Source organism: Bactrocera oleae, chromosome 5 (assembly GCF_042242935.1).
Source record: "Bactrocera oleae isolate idBacOlea1 chromosome 5, idBacOlea1, whole genome shotgun sequence".
Classification (NCBI taxonomy): domain Eukaryota; kingdom Metazoa; phylum Arthropoda; class Insecta; order Diptera; family Tephritidae; genus Bactrocera; species Bactrocera oleae.
Window position 1 is genome coordinate 66644467 of NC_091539.1, and position 20007 is coordinate 66664473.

General features: G+C 35.6%; 3 protein-coding genes across 3 annotated transcripts; 1 reads left to right on the top strand and 2 right to left on the bottom strand.

Annotated features, from left to right (window-relative positions):
- The first annotated feature begins 3679 nt into the window (after window positions 1-3679).
- LOC106624541 (uncharacterized) lies at window positions 3680-4270 on the top strand. The gene has a single exon (XM_014244282.3). The coding sequence runs from the start codon at window positions 3680-3682 to the stop codon at window positions 4268-4270; it is 591 nt and encodes a 196-aa protein (XP_014099757.3).
- Window positions 4271-6575: 2305 nt separating this feature from the next.
- On the bottom strand, window positions 6576-7364 carry LOC138857399 (uncharacterized). The gene has a single exon (XM_070109900.1). The coding sequence runs from the start codon at window positions 7208-7210 to the stop codon at window positions 6782-6784; it is 429 nt and encodes a 142-aa protein (XP_069966001.1). The 5' UTR covers window positions 7211-7364; the 3' UTR covers window positions 6576-6781.
- Window positions 7365-17735: 10371 nt separating this feature from the next.
- LOC106624434 (uncharacterized) lies at window positions 17736-18388 on the bottom strand. The gene has a single exon (XM_070110219.1). It carries the CDS (start codon window positions 18255-18257, stop codon window positions 17886-17888), a length of 372 nt encoding a protein of 123 aa, XP_069966320.1. The 5' UTR covers window positions 18258-18388; the 3' UTR covers window positions 17736-17885.
- Window positions 18389-20007: the final 1619 nt, after the last annotated feature.

The following is a 20007-nucleotide window of genomic DNA, read 5'->3' on the forward strand; positions in this document are numbered from 1 at the left end:
GTTTTAAATTTTTATAGTTAAAAGTATATAGAAGACTCGTTGCCACCTGTTTAATTTTTTATTAAAAACTAAAGAAGTTATTATTCAATTCTATATTACAAAATAAAATAAATAAATATTACAATACGAATATGAAAATATGTTTAAGTAAGGTTGCCAGCTCTTTACAATTTTTTATGACATAAAATTTGTAGAATGAAAGAACAATTTAATAGTTATAGTCAGTGAATGTATGACCGATTTATGTCTAAAGCATTCTTGGCCAGGATTGCCACATATTGCAATTAAAATTATTTTTCATGATTACTTGTATAAAATTGATAAAATTAATGAGAATTCATAATTTTTGTTCTGATTTGTTATATTTGTTTAAAAATATTTTTAATTTCAGCAACTTTTTATGTACCCCACTTCAATTATCACACCATAGTTACCTCAAACCCATTTTTGGGGTCTACGACATTTTTTTGTTTAGTTATGCTTTAAAATTTTTATATGTCTAAAATTTTTTTGTTTTTAAGAATTGTACGCCAAAGCCAATAGCGGAAAAAATAATAATTTTGATTTTTTTGGTGATTTTTCGAACCGAAGTTAGTATGTTATAGAATTATTTGGTTTTATTACTTTTTGATATTATATATTAGTAACATACAAATATATATATATATATATATATTTTTTTTTTTTTTTTAACTTCAATTAATTTATTTTATAAGAGTTTAAGTATTCCTTTTTTATCTTTGAGCGCTTATGACTCCATTCCATTATAGTTGTAACTGTTTCAATAAGGTTCTAATGCATACATATCACACACGAGTATATATTTATATAAATGCATATATTCACATATATAAAAAATATAAGATTTATAATTAACGAAGTAATTAATAAAAATGTGATCTTCACTTTTTATGCACCCAAACATATGTACATCTACACTGAATCGCTCATATTTGCTTTGAAAGCGTGCAATGCAGCGTGTAATTAGAACGTTGCAGGGCAACTGAACAAATGATTTATTATCCGCGACGGGGTGTCATTATTCACAAATAAATGTAATTAAATGGAACTTAACATAAAACAAATTGCTTATATGTACATACATCCACATAACTGAAGTGTTCTGTGTTCTTATGTTTCGTGCATATGTGTTTTAAGATGTGTATATGTGTGTGTTCAGAGAGCGTTTCTCAAGTGAAGTGCATTTGCTAAATTTTATTCTTTTTCTTATTATTTTTTCTATATTTAAAATTATAAAACAAACTTTTTTTACATTTATTTTTATTATTTGTTGTTGTTATTTTTTGGCTAATTTAGCATTTCCACTGCACTTGAGCTTATTCCACATATAAAACTCACAAGTTACTATAAAACCTATAAATTTAACAAAACAATTACCGCGAACAGGCAAGCTTGCATATATGTGTGTGTTTCTTTATCCGTTTGCCAAGCATGTGTGTGAGCAACTATTGTATTATATGGAGCCATATGACATGGTCAATTAGTTGAGCTTTGCATTGCTAAGCAAAGCTTTTAAAAATTACGCGCCAATAAATTCATTTTAAATTTTTCGGTTTGCCCATTAGCATTTTCATGTGTGAAACGGAAAGCAATAATGTGTGCTTATATTTGTATGTGTGTATGCGTGAGATGCTCTTGAGACTATGCAACAAAAGGGAAATAAATATTTTGTACGTACTTACGAATTTAAAAGTAATTTTTGAAAAAATATTTTTCAGGAAGGTTGCCACTTGTTCAATTAATAAATTTTTATATATGTATTTTTATCGTAAGATTTTATAGTTTATAAAAATGTTATTAATTTATAAAAATATTTTTATGGTGAGCTTCTAAAACTGTAGAGAATAGAAAGAATTTACAGGCGTTGATGCTGTGATAAGAAAATTTGTTCTCACTCATAAACAGATAAGTTCAGAAGAAAGCGCAAACTTAAAATTTTAATTCATTATATCACGAAACTTATTTACATTCATTATTATTCATTAAAAAACTTCGATGAAAAGGCTGCGATATATCTAAGTGACTGAAATCTCGGTTAGTTTAGGTTAGTCTGGTAGGCTAATGAGTAGTTTTGGTCTTTAGCGATGACAGATGGAGTGCAATTTCATAGTTTATGAGAACCTGAAGGTGCCAGCGCTTCACTGTCGATACCTCTTGCAGTGTCTCATACCGTGAAGCCCCCCTTCACCTTTGAAGTGTTGCCTTGCTAATGCTGGACAAGTGCACCAGAGATGCTACTTTCTATTTATTATACTTATCTCTTACTACACTTTTTGCTTTTCTTAATTTTCAATTACAGATTTTTCGAGGTTTCCAATGACACACAGCTCCCTTCATCCTTCCTTTTAATCCTAAGAAGGCATATTTATGCTCCAACAGTAGTTGAAGGAAATTACATATACATATATACGAATATCTACTAGCATATTGGATTTTACAAGATTCTGTGTATAATATGGTTTGCTCTAGAATTAATAAGTTGTTTGACAACCTTTTTCCACACTTTAGACTATAATTCTATAAGCATCTAAGGCTTTCAAACCAAAACTAGAGCTTCTAGATATACCATAACTTTTCAGCATCTCTATCAAATATAATTCTGGCTTCGACTCACTGTTTCACAGTGTAAGATTGTTGGCGTGAAGATTCTTGCGGCAAGCCGCCAGGTTGAGGGTCAATGTGTGCGCATGTGCATGAGAGCAACAAAGTCAACGAGCAGCTGCTGCATGTTTGCGGCCTAAACTCGAGGACACTGCTGGCGGTCGCTGTGGCAAAGTTGAGCAAATGAACGGATATGTCAGCACCGAGCGTCAGCTGATGAACTGAAGCTGGCAGCAAAAAGAAGAAGACAAAATAGTTTTGCCAAAATTCGTTGGAGGTGGCAATGATGCTGTTGTAGCGCTGGCGGCCGTGCGCTATGTGCCACTGCCAAGCGGTTTGCAATAAAAATAACAATAAAGCGACAACAACAACAATGCACTAGCAATGACTAGAGAACTAAGCATAACCACAACAAAAGATACTGAAATGGAAGCGAATGCGCTCGATGCTCAATTTGTTCGGAAAATGTATACAAGTGTGTATGTGTAGGTGTGTGCCTCGGCGCACGAGAGTCGGCATGGAGAAACGTTTAAGCGCTGGTGCGTTTTCCGCTAGTCGCGTGGTGTGGGGTGCGGGTTGCGCGCTAGTCTAGCGGCGTTGGCCATTAATTGTACTGCTAGTAACTGCAGAGAATTCACTAATCAATTTTTGTTGTTATTGTTGTGCATGTTAACCATATTTAGGCGTGTTATTATTGTTGTTTTAGCCGTTTAAACATTTTTGTTGGCTTCGGTTGGCTCAATTGTGCCATTTTATAAGAATAGAATTCGTATTTTCAACATTTTCAAATTCAGCAACAACAACAACAACGAAAAACAGTAAGGAATAATAATTCATGTAAACGCTTTACTTTGGCGCATATAAATAGTTGTGTCTTAATGCTGTAGAGGATTAGTTGTGGCAGAACCTCAGGTCACAACAGTTGTACTTGCAACAATAAAACGGTAATAGTGCTACAAAGAGCAAGTGTTCGTTTGAAACGACAAACAGTGCTTACGAAATCCTTTCCGAAATGCAACGCATTTGTTTAGTGTTGTTTAGCTTGTGCGCAGTCGCCATGGCCGGCTTCCTCGGTGGCGGCGGTAGCGGCTGGAGCTCTGGTGGAGGTGGCGGTAGTCGTGGCTGGAGCTCCGGAGGCGGCGGTGGTGGTGGTTGGAGTGGTGGTGGTGGCGGTGGTATCTCCTTATGGCCCAGCAAATCCTCTTATAGTAGCGGCGGCGGCGGCAATGGCTGGCGCTCTTCGGGCGGTTGGTCTGGAGGCGGCGGTGGCGGCGGCTGGCCGGGCAAATCTAGCTACAGCAGCGGCTGGTCGAGTGGAGGTAGTGGTGGCAGCGGCGGTGGTGGTTGGAAATTAAGCAGTCTCGGTGGTTCAGGTGGATACGGTCATGGCGGCGGTGGTAGTGGTGGTTGGGCGCAAGCGCTATCTGGTTGGAAATCGGGTCTCGGTGGTGGCGGCGGTGGCAGTGGCTGGAAGTCAGGTGGCGGCGGTGGTAGCGGCTGGTCACTAGGTGGTGGAGGTGGTGGCAGCAGTGGTGGCGTTTGGAAGATTAGCAGCGGTGGTGGCAGTGGTGGTTATGGGGGCGGCTGGCCATCAGGTGGCAGCAGTGGTTGGTCATCTGGCGGTGGTGGCGGCGGTTGGAAGTGGTAAATCTTTCAATAGAGCCGTGAAGATCAATATCAAACGAAAATGTTGTGTTGTGTTAAAGTATTTCCCCCAAATGTGTATTTAAGTTAAAGTGAAGGCAGAATTATTAAATTTAAGCATACATATTTTCACGCACTCACTTGCATACATATGTACATTTTTGTAAATAAAGTCAATTGCATTTAAAACCACGATATTGTTTTCTTTCAAAGGAACATTGGTTATTAAAACAAGAAAAAACGTTAACTAGGGCTTCACCTTATAATACCCTCAACAAATACAAATGATTCCTTACAAGAACTTTAATCGTTCAGTTTGTATGAGCGCTATATGCTATAGTGGCAAATAAGTAGCTTCTTGGGGAGAAACGGACGTGTGCTAAATTTCAGGTCGATATCTCAAAAACTAGACCCTCAGTTCGTATGTATAAAAAAATATGTTATACAGACGGATGGACATGTCTAAATCGACTTAGCTCGTCACGCCAATCATTCATATACGGTCTGCGACATTTCCTTCTGGGTATTACAGGCTACATGGCAAACTTAATATACCCTGTTCTGGGTATACAAATTAAAATAGTATGATGATGATTTACAAAATAGGAAAAAAGTGGAATGAGACATCCATCATCCACAAAGACTTATGAATTATTTAGAAATCTCCTAGAATTCATTGATGAACATCTCCCAACTTCCGTAACTATACCATTACGTAAGCAAACTGAGAAGAAACTAACTGAAAACTGCGATTCAAGAGTTTTCATGACTGCCTGAATCTTTTTTTCTACCGGATAGTTTCAACGTAGGACTTCTCAAATTGGCATTTAGTTTTAGGCAATTATTGAGCTTTAACTATTTATCGTTAAAATGTTGAGCTCACTTTGAAGTAAAATGAAACTGACGTTGCCTGGAGGTTATTGCTTAGCGTTGAAAGATTAATTTCGTCCTCGCTGCAAATTGTATTCAATTGCGGTTATTAGTGCTGACTCAGTTTGTGGAACAAATAACGTCGGATGCTTTGAAAGGGTTAATTTAAGCTAGTTTTAACCAAGTTAAAATACTTCTCACCCCATCCAAGTGCTAGCAAGACATGCATACTTAGACATGTTCGAAGCTATCTAGAGCTTTGTTACTCTAGTCAGTTTCCGTTAAGGTTTGGTTCGAGAAGCATAATGATTTGCTACTCTTAGATCATGTTTTAATGGTTTAATATGTTAAATTATGCTGAAGGATATATATCAGATATCAAAGTACCGAAGTATCATGGTATCGGAACATTACATCTTCATTGAAATGCTCTTCCATGAGAAGAAAGTCGGTGGAAGTAATTACAAAGCAATGCAAAGACGATAGAATATATACTTCGATCGATCATACAATTATGCTGACAAAAATTTTAGAAGAATACAACGAAAGCTCGCCCAAGAAATTTCAGATTATTTGATATTGGAAAATCAAATTTTAAATTATATATTTTTAAGTTAAGCTTGTTCAAGTTTAGTAGTAAACTCGAACGACTGCGATGAATATGTAGGACGAAAGAAAATATTGTAACCCTCATTTTAATAAATACCTCAATAGTTAAGTTTAATCAATTTTAAAATTTGTTTATTCGTCGGCGTATTTGTTTGGTTCTTTTCAAGCAAAAAATTATATCAGTTGAAAGGCAAAACAAAGAGTTTTAAGAAGGTCTACATTCAATAGTATTTATTTTGAGGAAGGTTACCACCTTTTAAAAAATTATAAAAAAGATTTAAATATATAATGGAAGTGACTATCAAACTAAACAGAGTTAATCAAATTTATAGCAAAAAATATTTTTGAAAAGAGTTGCCACCTGTTGATTTTTTTTAATTTGATTAAAATTTTTATTAATTTTATAGTATTATTAATTTTAATAACCTGAAGTGAAAGATATTTACTTAAATTAATTTTTAAGGAGGGTTGCCACCCATTTAAAAGTATTCATTTATTTTAAAGATATGTGAAAAATCTTTAATTAAGCACATCTAAGGATCATACTAGGGATCAAGAGTCTATGGAGCGCATATTACTCAGAAGTTAAAAGCATCATCCCTAAAATATATGTATAAACACCGAAATATAAAATAAAGTCACTTTTGATTTTAAAAGCATATTAGATACTTATGTCAATCCTTATTGAATCCAACTTTAACTTTAAAAATTTCACTATTAATGCACGTAGTTCTAACCGCACAATTTTATTCTAGTTCTAATCAAAAGATAATTTTTATAATATCAGCAACCACAAAGAAATAAGTTTATAATGCTTTTTTAAAATGCCATTTTATATTTATAAATTATCCTTTATTATAAAGATATAAACCAGCATAGTTATGTGAGTCGAAAATAAAAGTTTTACCAAAGTTTTAATTTTATGTTTTTTTTTTCAAGACAAGCGAAATAGTCCAGTTAGGTCAAGCAGAGCATATATCATTCAAACAAATCCCGTTCTGTATGCCGTAATCGTTTGGTGTGGAAAAGCGATGAATTACCACTTACTGCCACCACCACCATAACCACCGCCGCCACCACCACCGCCTGATTGCCATCCGCCACTTCCACCTCCTTTGCCGCCGCCATAACCACCAGAACTACCGCCATAACCACCAGAACCACCACCATAGCCGCCTTTACCGCCGCCGCCACCACCACCTGATTGCCAACCGCCACTTCCACCTCCTTTGCCGCCGCCATAACCACCAGAACTGCTGCCATAGCCGCCACTACCGCCGCCGTATCCTTTGCTACCACCACCACCTCCACTGTAACCGCCACCGCCATATCCGCCTTTGCTGCCACCACCATATCCACCGCCGCCACCTCTACCACCACCACCACCACCTCCTTGCCATCCGCCACCGCCTGCAACGGCTAAGGCGACCAAGGCCAACAGCAATACAATGACGAAAGCGCGCATCTTTCAAGTGTCTCTAGTCGCGGTTCGTCGAGGACTCCGAAAATCACGGTTCTGGTTTGCTGATTTGTTGATTTGTTATTTTACTGATGTCTTTGTTGTGCTGCGTATGCTTCAACTCTGGTGGTTGATTTCACTGATGCCGCTGACACTTGCAACATCGCTTTTATACACGCGAGCTCTGGTGCATTTCACACTTGCCGCTTGGCTGTTTTGTTCCCTTTTTGCCACTCGTCACCTTTTTTCTTTTATTACTGCTTTATTTATATTACAATTTGTTATTGTTTAATTTTGAGTACTATTGTTTTTGTTTTTGTTATGCAGTAATAATTACAAGCACTTTTACAGTTTTTTTGTCGGCAATTAGAGAAGTTCACATCGAAGCGCTCATCTCAAGCATAAATTAATGAAATCGGTTTGTTAGCAATGCATAACAATTTCTACAAATAGATAGACACACATACATACACACATTTACTTATGTTACATATACTCGTATATAGGTTTATTTCGCAACAAGACAACATTCGAGTTTCCATTTGCAGTGTCATGACTTTGGCGAGTTGAACTTTTCTGTCGCAGCAAAAAGGCGGGAAAGAACAAATCAAAACAAAAAGTACCTGTAGGTGTGCATACATATACATACATAGATGTATATATAGAAATGTCTATGCACATTGGCGTATGAATATTCCAGGCTTTAATACAACAATACTACTGTTGTTAGGGGAAAGCACAAAGAATTACTACAATCAAAAGCAATTTTTGATTATTTTCACACATAGTGGCAACACTGATTACACAAATTGTCTTAAGGTTCCATATAAATATAGTTATATACTTTTTGGATGACATTATATTTTGCATACATTAAGAGGTTACATGGGTTTCGTCGAGCAAAAAACGCCCTATTTTCAATAATTTTTTTTTTCATATAAAAAATTAAATATTTTATTAAAACTTTTTATTATTCAAAAGATACATATTTAATAAAGATTTTTTGAAAATTTCAAAGGAAAATATTCAAAACTCGGTCATTACGACGTCATTTCCGGATGTTTCTCAGAAAAAAGTTGCTGCTGCGTTGACAGCAGAACTTCTGACAAGATTATAAAAAGTAAAAAAAAAATACGCGTTTGAACTAAGACCATTGACTAGGTATGGGACGGAGAAAAAACAAATAAAGTGAAAATTGTATTTTTGGCAAACGTTTTTACAAAAAAAATGTAAATTTTGGTGAAAATTTCTCGACGTTTTTTTGTTTTTTAAATAGTTATAATTGAACAAAAAAGAAAAATCCTTCGTGCAAGACTTTGTAAATTATATAACAAAGGCCTGTGTATAAATTTATTAAGATCGTTGGAGTAGTTCGTGATAAATCTTGACAACCGACTTTGAAAACAGAGTTTCGAGAAAAACGCGTTTAAAGTTTTAAGTATATACTTGATCTCTAGCGCGCAACTTTTTAAATTTATACCTTTAAAACTATTACTGGGATCAACTTGAGAATTTAGGGCAATCTCTAGAAAATGATCTTGTAAAAAAAATTTTTTTTGAGGCCATGAAGCCCATGTAACCCCTTAAAAAAAGTATAATATTTTTCTATAGTTGGCAATGCTGTTAAAAATATTTTTTGCTCAAAACTGTTTTATTTACGCTTTATCTTTTATACAGCACATTGCATACATTTTTTATTTTAATATTACGGTAGATAGCAACGCCTTCTGAATAATATACATACATAACATATATATCCTTTTCTTCGGGCAAAACTATTTAAAATTTTCTATAAATAAAATATTTATTTACAGTGCGTTCAAAAAATAACGTTTCAATTTTCCAAAGTGTAAGTCGCGGCTATTGGGAAAATTTTTTTATTATAGAAAATACATTATTTTGTTATAGCAGCAATCTCCCGCGTTATCAACTTGCAATTAAATGTTTAAGCATATTCCACAGAAAGTGACCTCCAGGTATGTTGAAGTAGCCGAATGACATCTTTTGCTAACATTAAATTTTTTCTTTACATTTTGCCTATTAAACATTCTTTATTGGATAAGCGTCTGGTGACTCTGATAGCCAACTTAATGTTGCAATATGATTTTCTTGTATGCCTTGAGTACAGAGTCTGTTCCTATGTTTTTGATAATTGTCTTTTTGGAGTATCCGATCATGGTTATTTTTGCCGTAAAGCATTTCAGCTGACTTCAGTAAACACTTTTAATACAATTTTATCAGGCGTTCAGATTTTCTGTGAAGTACTTCAAAACCCCAAATCCATGAGCAGAGAAGCATCCATAAACATCATCTGTAAATATTACATTGTTCTAAAAAGAAAGGACGAGTTCGTAGTTGGGCGTAGTCGGACCACTGCCACGCCCAAAAACGCTATTGATCGAAAACGTATAAAGTGCTATAACTAAGCTGTCAATTAATATACAGAACTCAAATTTGATAAAAGAATCTAAGGACGAGAACCTGGGGTTTGAAGATCTTGAAAAACTGGGCGTGGCCCCGCCCCTCAATAAGTCCAATGTATATATTTTTAAAACCAATTAAGCTTTATCACCATCATAATTTGCACACAACAAATATTTCCAACCATTCTTACGATAGTGTGTAAATAGGTGAAATCAGTTGATAATCATCGGTTTTGTTAAAAAATACTAAAAGTATAATAAATCAATAACTAAATGCATCAGAGACATTAAATTTTAAATTCTGAGGCACCGCCCACTTTTAGATGAAATCACGTATCTTGGGACCTGCTCGACCGATTTCAACCAAGTTCATTACATAACATTCTTATTCCCATGCGAAAATGGAGAAAATCGTATTACAACCAGACTTGCTTCCCATATGGCAAAATTTTAAACTCTTTCACTTTCCAGGACACAAATCAAGGACTAAAATATTCGGATAAAGTTTCGCACAAATAATGCCTTCTCGTATGCCATCTCGAGTCTAAAAATCGTCAAAATCGGGCCATCACTGCTCAAGGCTCTGCATAACGAATATGTGGACCCCAGTGCGTATGGTTGACTTTTTACCGAAAATTTCTCAAGTATAGCTGAGCAGTGTCAAAAATTAATGCAAGCCCTTCCATTTCTAAACGATTTTAGTATAATTTTCACTGATGGGAAGTAAAATAAACTAATAAAACCAAGTGAATCTATGACCTCAAAATAAGTTAATATGACACCAAATTTAAACCTTTTCGCAACATTTTTTTATATTAAATCTTTTTTAATATATCTATAATAAATAAATAACATTTCCAAACACCTGAAGGTATTTAGTCTTCTTTGATTCTTGCAAGTTGCAAGAGTATAAAATGTTCGGTTAATCCCATACATAACCATTCCTTAAATGTTAAATTTTCGTTTGCTCTGTAATATGACAACTCTTTATAAAATATTTCCAGTCTAGCCTATGTTCTAGGCTGTTGATAGTATGTTAAGTTAACAAATATATGTATTTTAATTTTTTTATGCTATACAACTTTGTAAGAAAAACTTTTAAAAACTACATATATTTCCAAATATAGATTTGGTTGGCAACCCACGAATAATTTTTCGAGAATAAATGAAATTTCAATCATTTTATTTTTACTTTATTAGTTTTTTGAAATTTTTGAGCATTACTATTAAATATAGATAAGTCGAGTGTTTTAACAAAGTACGTAATTTTTTCAAGAATATGTTTATTTGAGGCAACTCTATTCAATATTTATTACTAATAAATTATACCTTATGGGACTTTGTCATATATTCAGTGTAAAAGTGATTTATTCAGTGTAAAATGAAAAGCCGTTAATGGGTTTAGTAGCCTTCAATTAACACAGGTATGGGTTATAAAAAATCTAACAAGATTCAAATTTGTATATTGTACAATATTATCTCACATTTACGGCTTAGTATTGAACTCGGGGACTTTTTGATTGTCTTGAGAGAGCTTCAAGCTTGCTTCTAAGAATTAAATTCACGAAAATCGCAAAGTAAATTTGCATAATTGTAAAATTACTTAATTATTCCATAAAGTTACTGCTTACGAATGGATTAGAAGAAGAATTAGAAGTTTGATAATAAAATGAATGAAGCATACTGTGGGGTTCACTAAACTTTCACAGAGCTTTTTACGAAGTTCTCACGCTTCGATGTCAATTTTGTTGCAGTTTTCGGGCGTGATAATTTTTTTGTGGAGCTTATGGCAGTTGGTGATTTTCGGCAACACTGTTCTCTATTTTGACAGTTTCGAAAGTTTTTGACAGTCGGCCTGCAATTTAATTTTAAAACTTTGCAACAACGTTCTAATGAGAAATAATATTAAATTTATACCGATGATTTTTTATAATGGTTCTTACGAAGAATATTGTATTTATATTAAGAATATTGTATTCACGTTCGAATAAAAATAATGTTGCCAGTATGATAAGCTAGTTTAGGGTAGTGGGCGGAGGTAAGCGTTTTATTGTGATAAAAATTAAATTGAGAAAGCTTTCTACAATATATTACTTAATTGCTTGAACCAACAATATATGTAGGTGTTAATAATTTTTGTGTGTAATACATAAGGTCTATTATTTCATCTTTGGTAAAAAAACATTTTTGAAACCTAATACCGATGTAAGCATCAGGATCATTTAACATATAACTTAAGCGGCGCAAATTTAAAATTTATTTCTACAGATATGTTTGTTTTCGGTGACTAAGTAGTAAATTTAATGGGTATGTCGAGCGTTAAGTATCCTAGGTCATTGGGGAAAACTTATAGAGAAAGTATAGAGTCAATCGTTATATGGCTGTAATTTCGTATTCGAAATATTTTGGTAAAACCATGAGACTAAATGTTAGAGTAGAGATGTTTAAAGCTCAGTAGACTACACAATGTCTTTTTGGGGACATGTCTATGGGATAAAATACTTACAGAAAAATAATTATATACATTATTCCCTGAAGATGACGCAATCTGTCTTGGTTTTGGAACAAATTGGTCTTAGAACTACTTTCTTTCCTTTTTGCTTTCTTCGAACTTCACTTCCCTTCTCATCGAGTTGGATATGTTAGTGCAAAGTTTGTTGATCGCAGATGAATCAACGATCATCTAATATCCAGGGATGAAATGTGAACAATTGAGGCTACGGTCACATAGTTCAAGCGTGGAAGCTTTTGAAGACTCTCCTCTTCATGGCTCAGCCTTAGTTACACATATATTTCCTAAAATCAAAAATAGATTTTCTGCGTGAAACCCCTTTGGTTAATATAGTTTTTCTCGGTTTAGTCTGTTAGTGGTTTCGTTTGAAAATTCAAAAATTTAGCAAACTAAATTTTTTCTGAACGCCAGAATTTTATTCGAATCCAAATATATTCTCATTTTCTTCGGAAGACGATTTTAATTCTGTAACAAACTGGGTTAGACTTGAAAGCAGCGTCACCGTCACATTGTTAATTATTATTCGAGATTGGTCTTTAGAGGCTGAAACGACCTTCAGAAATATATAAATAAAGCTCTGAGGATTCAAATTGCCGTCGTCGAAATGGTTGCTAATATAAATAACGTGATTTCTTATTTATACTCGTATTTTAATTTGCTGCAAATGACATCCTAAGTACATTATACCTCTGCCGGTTATTTATTATTGGAATTGAAATAAAATATAAAATACAAATTTACTTATTGCTGAGTAATCGAATACCCACAACTCTTCGCAAATAATTCTGCACAGCACTAACTGTAGCACTCAAGCACTGATGACTTGCAAAACCAAAACACAAGCAAATATGTATAAAATTTGATTAGATATTGTACAACACAAACAAAAATAAATATTTTTTTTGCTCAATATCCAACTCAAATTCAATGTCACAACAACAACAGCAACAGCTTTTACTGCCCACCAGCTGAGAAAAGGAACACGCTCAACACTTTAATTGCCAAGCTGCGCTCATAAAAGTCACAAATCTACTCTGCTGTTCAACGCGAAGGCGAAATATAGTTCCTGCATTCGTTGCATCGTTAACCTTCACCCGAGCATTGTTCGTCAGACAGGCAGTCAGTGCTGACTTTTACTTTGATGAGCACATAAATAAGCGATTTGATTTGTCTGGGTTGCATTCGTTCCGAGCATTCATACGTTCGGCGTGAGATGCACTCATCACTCGCTAAGTACTTGAGTGCAGTGCGATTACATACACATATATATATATATATTTATATATTTATGTTTAACAGTGTAAGTTTGTAAATTAATGAGCGTTTGAAGTGTTACGACTTGGATGAGCGGTGTGCGAAACAAGTCATTTTCGCATAAATTTTGAATTTGCGCATGCGCACATGAACACCATAAATACTCGGGGCTTTTATTTATGTTCATGCATCTACATCTAGAAAAATATTAAATTTAGACGGCAGTAAATATATCCGTTTGTGTTTTTACCTAGAAAAAAGTTAGGTTTAGGCATTTGGCAGAGAAGTCGTTTTGTAAAAGGTTTAGTTGGAAGGTAAATCGAGTTTTACTTGCGTGTTCAAGAGTCATGACCTTTTCAAGGCCTTATTATTCTCTTATTTCTTTTTTTACTATCCCCTATATTACTATGGTAAGAAAATAAGACAATGTCCTCTCATGACATTTCTCCGCCATTTAATCTACACAGAACCCTCTTTAGAATCTTATTGATCATAGTGGCGTTCTCCGCTACTGAGGTGCGTTAGCATAATATTTATACCCTGAACAGGGTAAATAAAGTTTGCCGAAGACTCTATAAAAAATATTTATAAATGATCAGCGTAATGAGCTGATTCCATCTGCCTGTTCGTCTGTATATACGCGAACTAGTCCCTCAGGTTTTGAGATATCGATCTGAAGTTTTGCACACGCCCCCAGAAGCTGCTCATTTGTCCGAACCGCCGATATCGGAAGCTTTTTTATTTGACGAGATATCTTCAAGAAATTCGGCATTGTTTATTGTCTAAGACAATGGTGCAAATTTCAACGAAATTGTTCCATTGATCGATTAAAGTTCTTGTTAGAAATCATTTGTATTTGTGAAGGGTATTATAGCTCCAGCGGAGCGAAGTTAACGTTTTTCCTTGATTTAGATTAACTTTAAGACTCGACAATACTTTTAATGATCGATCACAAATAGATTTTTGTTCGATAAAATATGCTTGAATTGATCTTCTATATATGTTATATACAAATTGGTTGAAAAGCGCCCGAATGAAAATATAATGTTGGTACGAAATATATTTTTTTATTCAACATAATTTCCCTTAACTTCAATACACTTATTCTAATGATCCTCCAATAATTTTATGCCATCCTTATAATGACTTTCCAGAAGCTCTACAGAATACTGTAATAGCTTGTTCATTCGACGAAAAACGCTTTCCACGAAGGAATTGTTTCAGTTCTCTGAAGAGGTAGCAGTCGCTGGGAGCCAAATATGGTGAATACGGTGCATGCGCAAGCAATTCGTACTTTAATTCGTTGAATTTTGTCATTGTTAAAACACCTTTGTGAGCAGGTGCATTCTCTTGATGAAAAATGATTTTTTTGTACTGCAAACCGGGTCTTTTCTCACGAACTTTTTCATCCAGCTGATCCAAAAGGCTGCAATAATATCGAGAGTTGATTGTTTTACCTTTCTGCAGATAATCAATCAACAAAATTCCTTTTGCATCCCAAAAAGCTAATACCATAACCTTCTTTGCTGATCGTTCTGACTTCACCTGCTTCGGAGCTGAATTACCAGTTCCAGTCCACTGTAAACGTTCTCGTTTAAATTTAAGATCATGATGGTAGATCCAAGTCTCATCCCTAGTTATAAAACGACGCAGGAAATTGCTTTTATTCTGTTTAAAACGCTCCAAATTATGCTGAGAAATTTGTTTTCGACCCAGTTTTTGTTGAATTGTTAACGTGTGCGGCACTAACTTTCCAAACAGCTTTTTCATATGTCATTCCTCATGTAAAATATGAACTACTTATTCGTCTGAGATGCTTATGACATGAGCAATTTCACGCTTTGTCAAACTTGGATCTTCACTAACAAGATTATAAACTTGCTCAATGATTTCTGGTGTGGCTGCGGCTTTTGGTCGTCCTTCGACCACATTTAAATTCACCAGCCCAAAATGCAACGGCGCATTTTGAAGGTGCGGACTTCTTATATAATAATTGTTCAAAAATTTCATTTGCTTTAAACCTTTCAAAACAAAGAATCGAATCACTGCGCGATATTCAAATTTTGTCATATTAAAAAAGTACTCTGACACGTCAAATTAAAATGGCTTGTAAACCAAGAATTAATTGACGGAATGACTTGTTACTTTGCATGTGTTCTCACGACAGTTGTATCAACTTAAAAAAAAAAATTGGAGCTTGTAGTGCTACTTCTTGGTGAAACCAACCTAATATTCAACATCTATTCTCTAGGTTAGCCATTCTAATTCTCTTTTTTGAAATAAACAATTATTGAGGTTATGTTTATGGTCGAATAGCTTTAATAGAAAATTATTGCACGCTTAGACATTGAACTAACAACTCCTTGAGTTATGATCACATGCTTAACTTTGTGGCGGCTCTTAAATCCCATCTGCTTGAAAAACCTCGAACTTTATGTCAAAACAAACATTGCAAACATTCAATTCATTTATTCATGACTAAACGATTATGTCAGTATTAGCAATATTTATTGTTTCCAAACAAAATGTTCTCAGGCATTTGCCAACAACTTGCGCTAATAAACTATTAATCAGAAGATGCGAAAAAACTTCTCTGCTTTTAATGATCATTTGAAGGAAAAACAAAAACGATTTAATGCATATGCGGGTATACAAGACATTTATTATGGCCATAAAGCAGTAATTATATTGGAAACAAAACTGAAAAGTACAAAACATAAATCAAAATAAATTATAGTTAGTACTCAATATGTATGTGTGTGTGTGTTTATTGCCCACGGATGTTTTGCTTTCCAATTCACACTGAAATTAAGATAATTATGAAAAAAAAAATTTGCTATCTAGTTCTAATAAATCACCTATAGATGCGGGAAAGATATACATACCTATGTAGCAGTATACGAGAAGGATCGCCAGAAAGTTTTGAAATAGTTGAGCCTTATATTTGCGGAGTTGAGAGTCTACCTAACCTAGTAATTTACTAGATATCTATGAGCAGTCTTTTCTTACCGAAATGCTTTGGACAAATAACCAATGTTTTCTTCACACACATCTTTTAAAGCAAGCTCTTAAAGGCATGTATGTAGAAAATAGACTTCACTTATTAGAAGCTTGTCATATATTATATTATAATATTAGGCAAAGTTAGTCAGCTCTTCGATTCTTAACTTCCCATAGAGAGCTTCGTTAGGTTAATTCAGTATGTTTTAATGCGTTTGCTGACGGAAGGTCGTTAGGTAACGTCGTTAAGAAAGTCGCATATTGCAATACTCAGTAAGACATAATAAAATTCTTTCAAAATTGAGAATATATGTGATTCAAGTGAAGTTTTTGAAAATCTTCGCTTACATATCTATATATTATAGTTACTTGTGAGGATACGCGGAAGGGTTAAAACATTTCTGCAAAGTAAAGTTTGAAAGTTAAAATCTCAGGAAAATCGAAAGAGACACGGTTGAGTTAAAACAGGTTAAAAACGAAAGTGTATCAGAAATCAATCTGTACTCCTAAATAATAAATGTTCTCTGACACAGTTATCCAGCGTAGGATCATGAACTTTGAACTTTTGTGAATTTTAATCGAACGACGACCCACAGCGACTCATCATAAGCTTGGTTTTGTGGAATTCAGTATTGTACATTCCATTCCATATTATTAAGAGAGATTTTTCGAGTTTGTGCTTTCGTGTGTGTGAAAATCTTTTCCATTTTGAGGTGGTTTACTAAGATTTACTTTTTTTGAACTTTTATATCGCTTGGATTTACGGCTATGAGCTAATCTCCAGAAAAGGAGAAATTCGCAGTTCAAATAAATGTTTGACTCCGTCAAGTTAGGAACTTGGCTTGGAGTTTACTGTAAGCCAATGCCCATAAATATCCTTCATCAGTTTACAGCATCAATGCTTTTTTGGCACTAGTCGCAGATCATGTTGTGAAAGGATATGTTATTTGATCATTAACTCTTTGGTTGCCTTTTAGGGCACATGAGTCTCGATGACCTCTAGAAAAATTGTTACTCATGTTTTATTTAATTTTCAGCAATCTAATATCTCCGATCTCCATTATTTTATGTATTGCTGATTTTTTTTATTTCCGAAGTGTTTGGTCGGATGCACAAAATCTGATCCAAATATCCGTTCGATTTAAAGGTTGGCGATCTGTTACCAGAAGCCAATTGGTGATCTATATCAAATGGAAACATCAAAGGACGTAAGCACCTCTATATCGTCAGCGCTTTAAGCTATTATACAATGGTATTTCGAAGGCACTTGAAGACTGCTCAGCATTTGAACTCCATAAATACATAATCAATATTTTGTTTGAAATAAAGTTAAGTTGCCAGATTTGTTTTTTGGTTTCACATAAAACAAATTTACTTTATTTCGAAGAAAAGTACATATAGGCATAAAAAATTTATATACAAAAACAAAATCACAACACATGAAATTCGAAAAGTTTCAGTACAATAGGGTTGCCAGGTCGATATATGGATTTTACCACCAACCGCTGCCACCACCATAACCTCCCTTCCAACCGCCACCGCCGGAGCCACCCCATCCGCTTGAGCCACCCCATCCACCGGAGCCACCCCATCCGCCACCACCGTGTCCACCGCCGCCATAACCACCACCGCCGTAACCACCATAACCGCCGCTGCTGCCCAGTGTAATCACTTTGATGACTTTCGGTGATGAATAACCACCACCGTAACCACCACCACCGCCATAGCCACCACCGCCATAGCCACCACCGCCATAGCCGCCGCCACCCCAGCCACCTAGACTGGAACCACCGCCCCAACCGCTGCGTATATAACCGGCGGAAGCGACTGCCACGAGGGCGCACAGGACCACGAGGACCTTCATATTGTCAAACTTTGGCGATAACTTATGCTTCTAACTATAACCGTAACTGGAGTTGCGTAAGGTTGCGCTGCGTTGGGTACACGAGTTGCTATAGCCGAATTTGCACTGATATCGACATGCAAATCGAAGCCGCTATTTATATTCGACCAAACATTTTTTGTTGGATTTGTTGTAGTTATTCTTTTTGAATGTCTACTTGCCGTTCTGTACACACACAAATACACTTACAACACTGTCGAAGCCTCTCATTAGCTAAGCTGACCAAGCGGCCAACCCGTCCGAAGATGAGCTGTGAGCAGAGCAATTTTAAACGGTGTATGAGTGTAGAGCATATTCGCACGTAGCGCGGTAGTAATAAGTACATACTTTGTGGCCGTTGTTATTGCTGTTATTTTTGGCATTACCAGAACGCTTGAGTGTGTTGGTGAACTATTAAACGATTAGCCAAGCATTGCTGAGCGACCACCACGGTCAACCACTTGGCCGCGCCACCGCAAACTAGCCAAAAGTCTGCGGCACACCACAAACACTCACACACGTATGCTGCACAGTGTAAACAGTGGCATTGCGCATGCGTGTGAGCCTTTATATGAGCTGTGCGCATACTGCGTCAGCCCTACGTGACAGTGCCAGCTAGTACCCGCCCCGGTGTATGTATGTGTGTCCAAAAGTAAATCACATTTCATGTGTTAATATACATATGTGTGTGTGTGTGTGTGTGTACGTGTGTATCTTCTGCAGTTCATGCACATAAAGTCACATGGTTAATGTCAACACTGACTGCTGACCGCAAAACCGGGCCTAGTGGCTGTGGCAGATGCGGCAAGCAAACCAGTTCTAGCTTTATTTACTACGCAATTTAGATTTGTTCACTTTTTGGGTGTGTTTTTGTTTATCGTACGTTATGTTGTGGCAGTTATGTGTGGCAACAAACTTCGTAAATACGCGAAATCTTGTAATTCATGACTCACTGCTGCGACAGTTGGCCGCCACCCGCCAGCCGGCAGTCAGTTAGCATACAAGTTGGAATTAATCACATTTAGTCGCCATCGGACCGCTCACTTTTTGGTGCTTCTTTATGTGACCCGGTAGGAAATAGTGGTATTTTTTTTTGAAAAGAGATATGAAATGAATTTTTATGAAACTTGAACTCTAAAGCCTTTCAAAAACGACTTGACATTTCGGTCGGGCCTTTATATAAAGACCTATAACCTATTTGATCAATTTCCTTTTAAGTCGTATAGACCCTTATCCACTAGGTCAGGTTAGGTTAAATCGTAAAGTAGATTCTGATGATGGATCTCACTTCGAGAGCTGTAAACGTTGGTCCTTTTGTGTTACCCAATACTCTTAAAAATGGATCACCACATTCTCATAGATTGACATCGCTTTTTGAGCTTACCAGAAATTTCTTAGAGCGGTCACTGTTTCAATTCCTTACTCCATACAGTCTTGTCAAAAAGTGTCTCACAAAATATTTAGCCGCACCGAGTGTGAAGCTAGGAGTCTAGCATTAGAGGACAACGGAATACCGACTCGATTCCAATAATTCCCAGCAAGCTCATCGGTGCTGCAGTTATAACGGTAATTTACGCTTGCACCTCTATTATGTATTTTTCCGAGTTTTTCATCCCATTTCTGGCCTGCGGTTCGAAAAACATTTGTGTTTATCGGAACAGGGATCAATGCAGAGGGGATGCAAGACCAGATCATAATGGTAATACTCACATAGAAGATTTGCAGTGGCCGC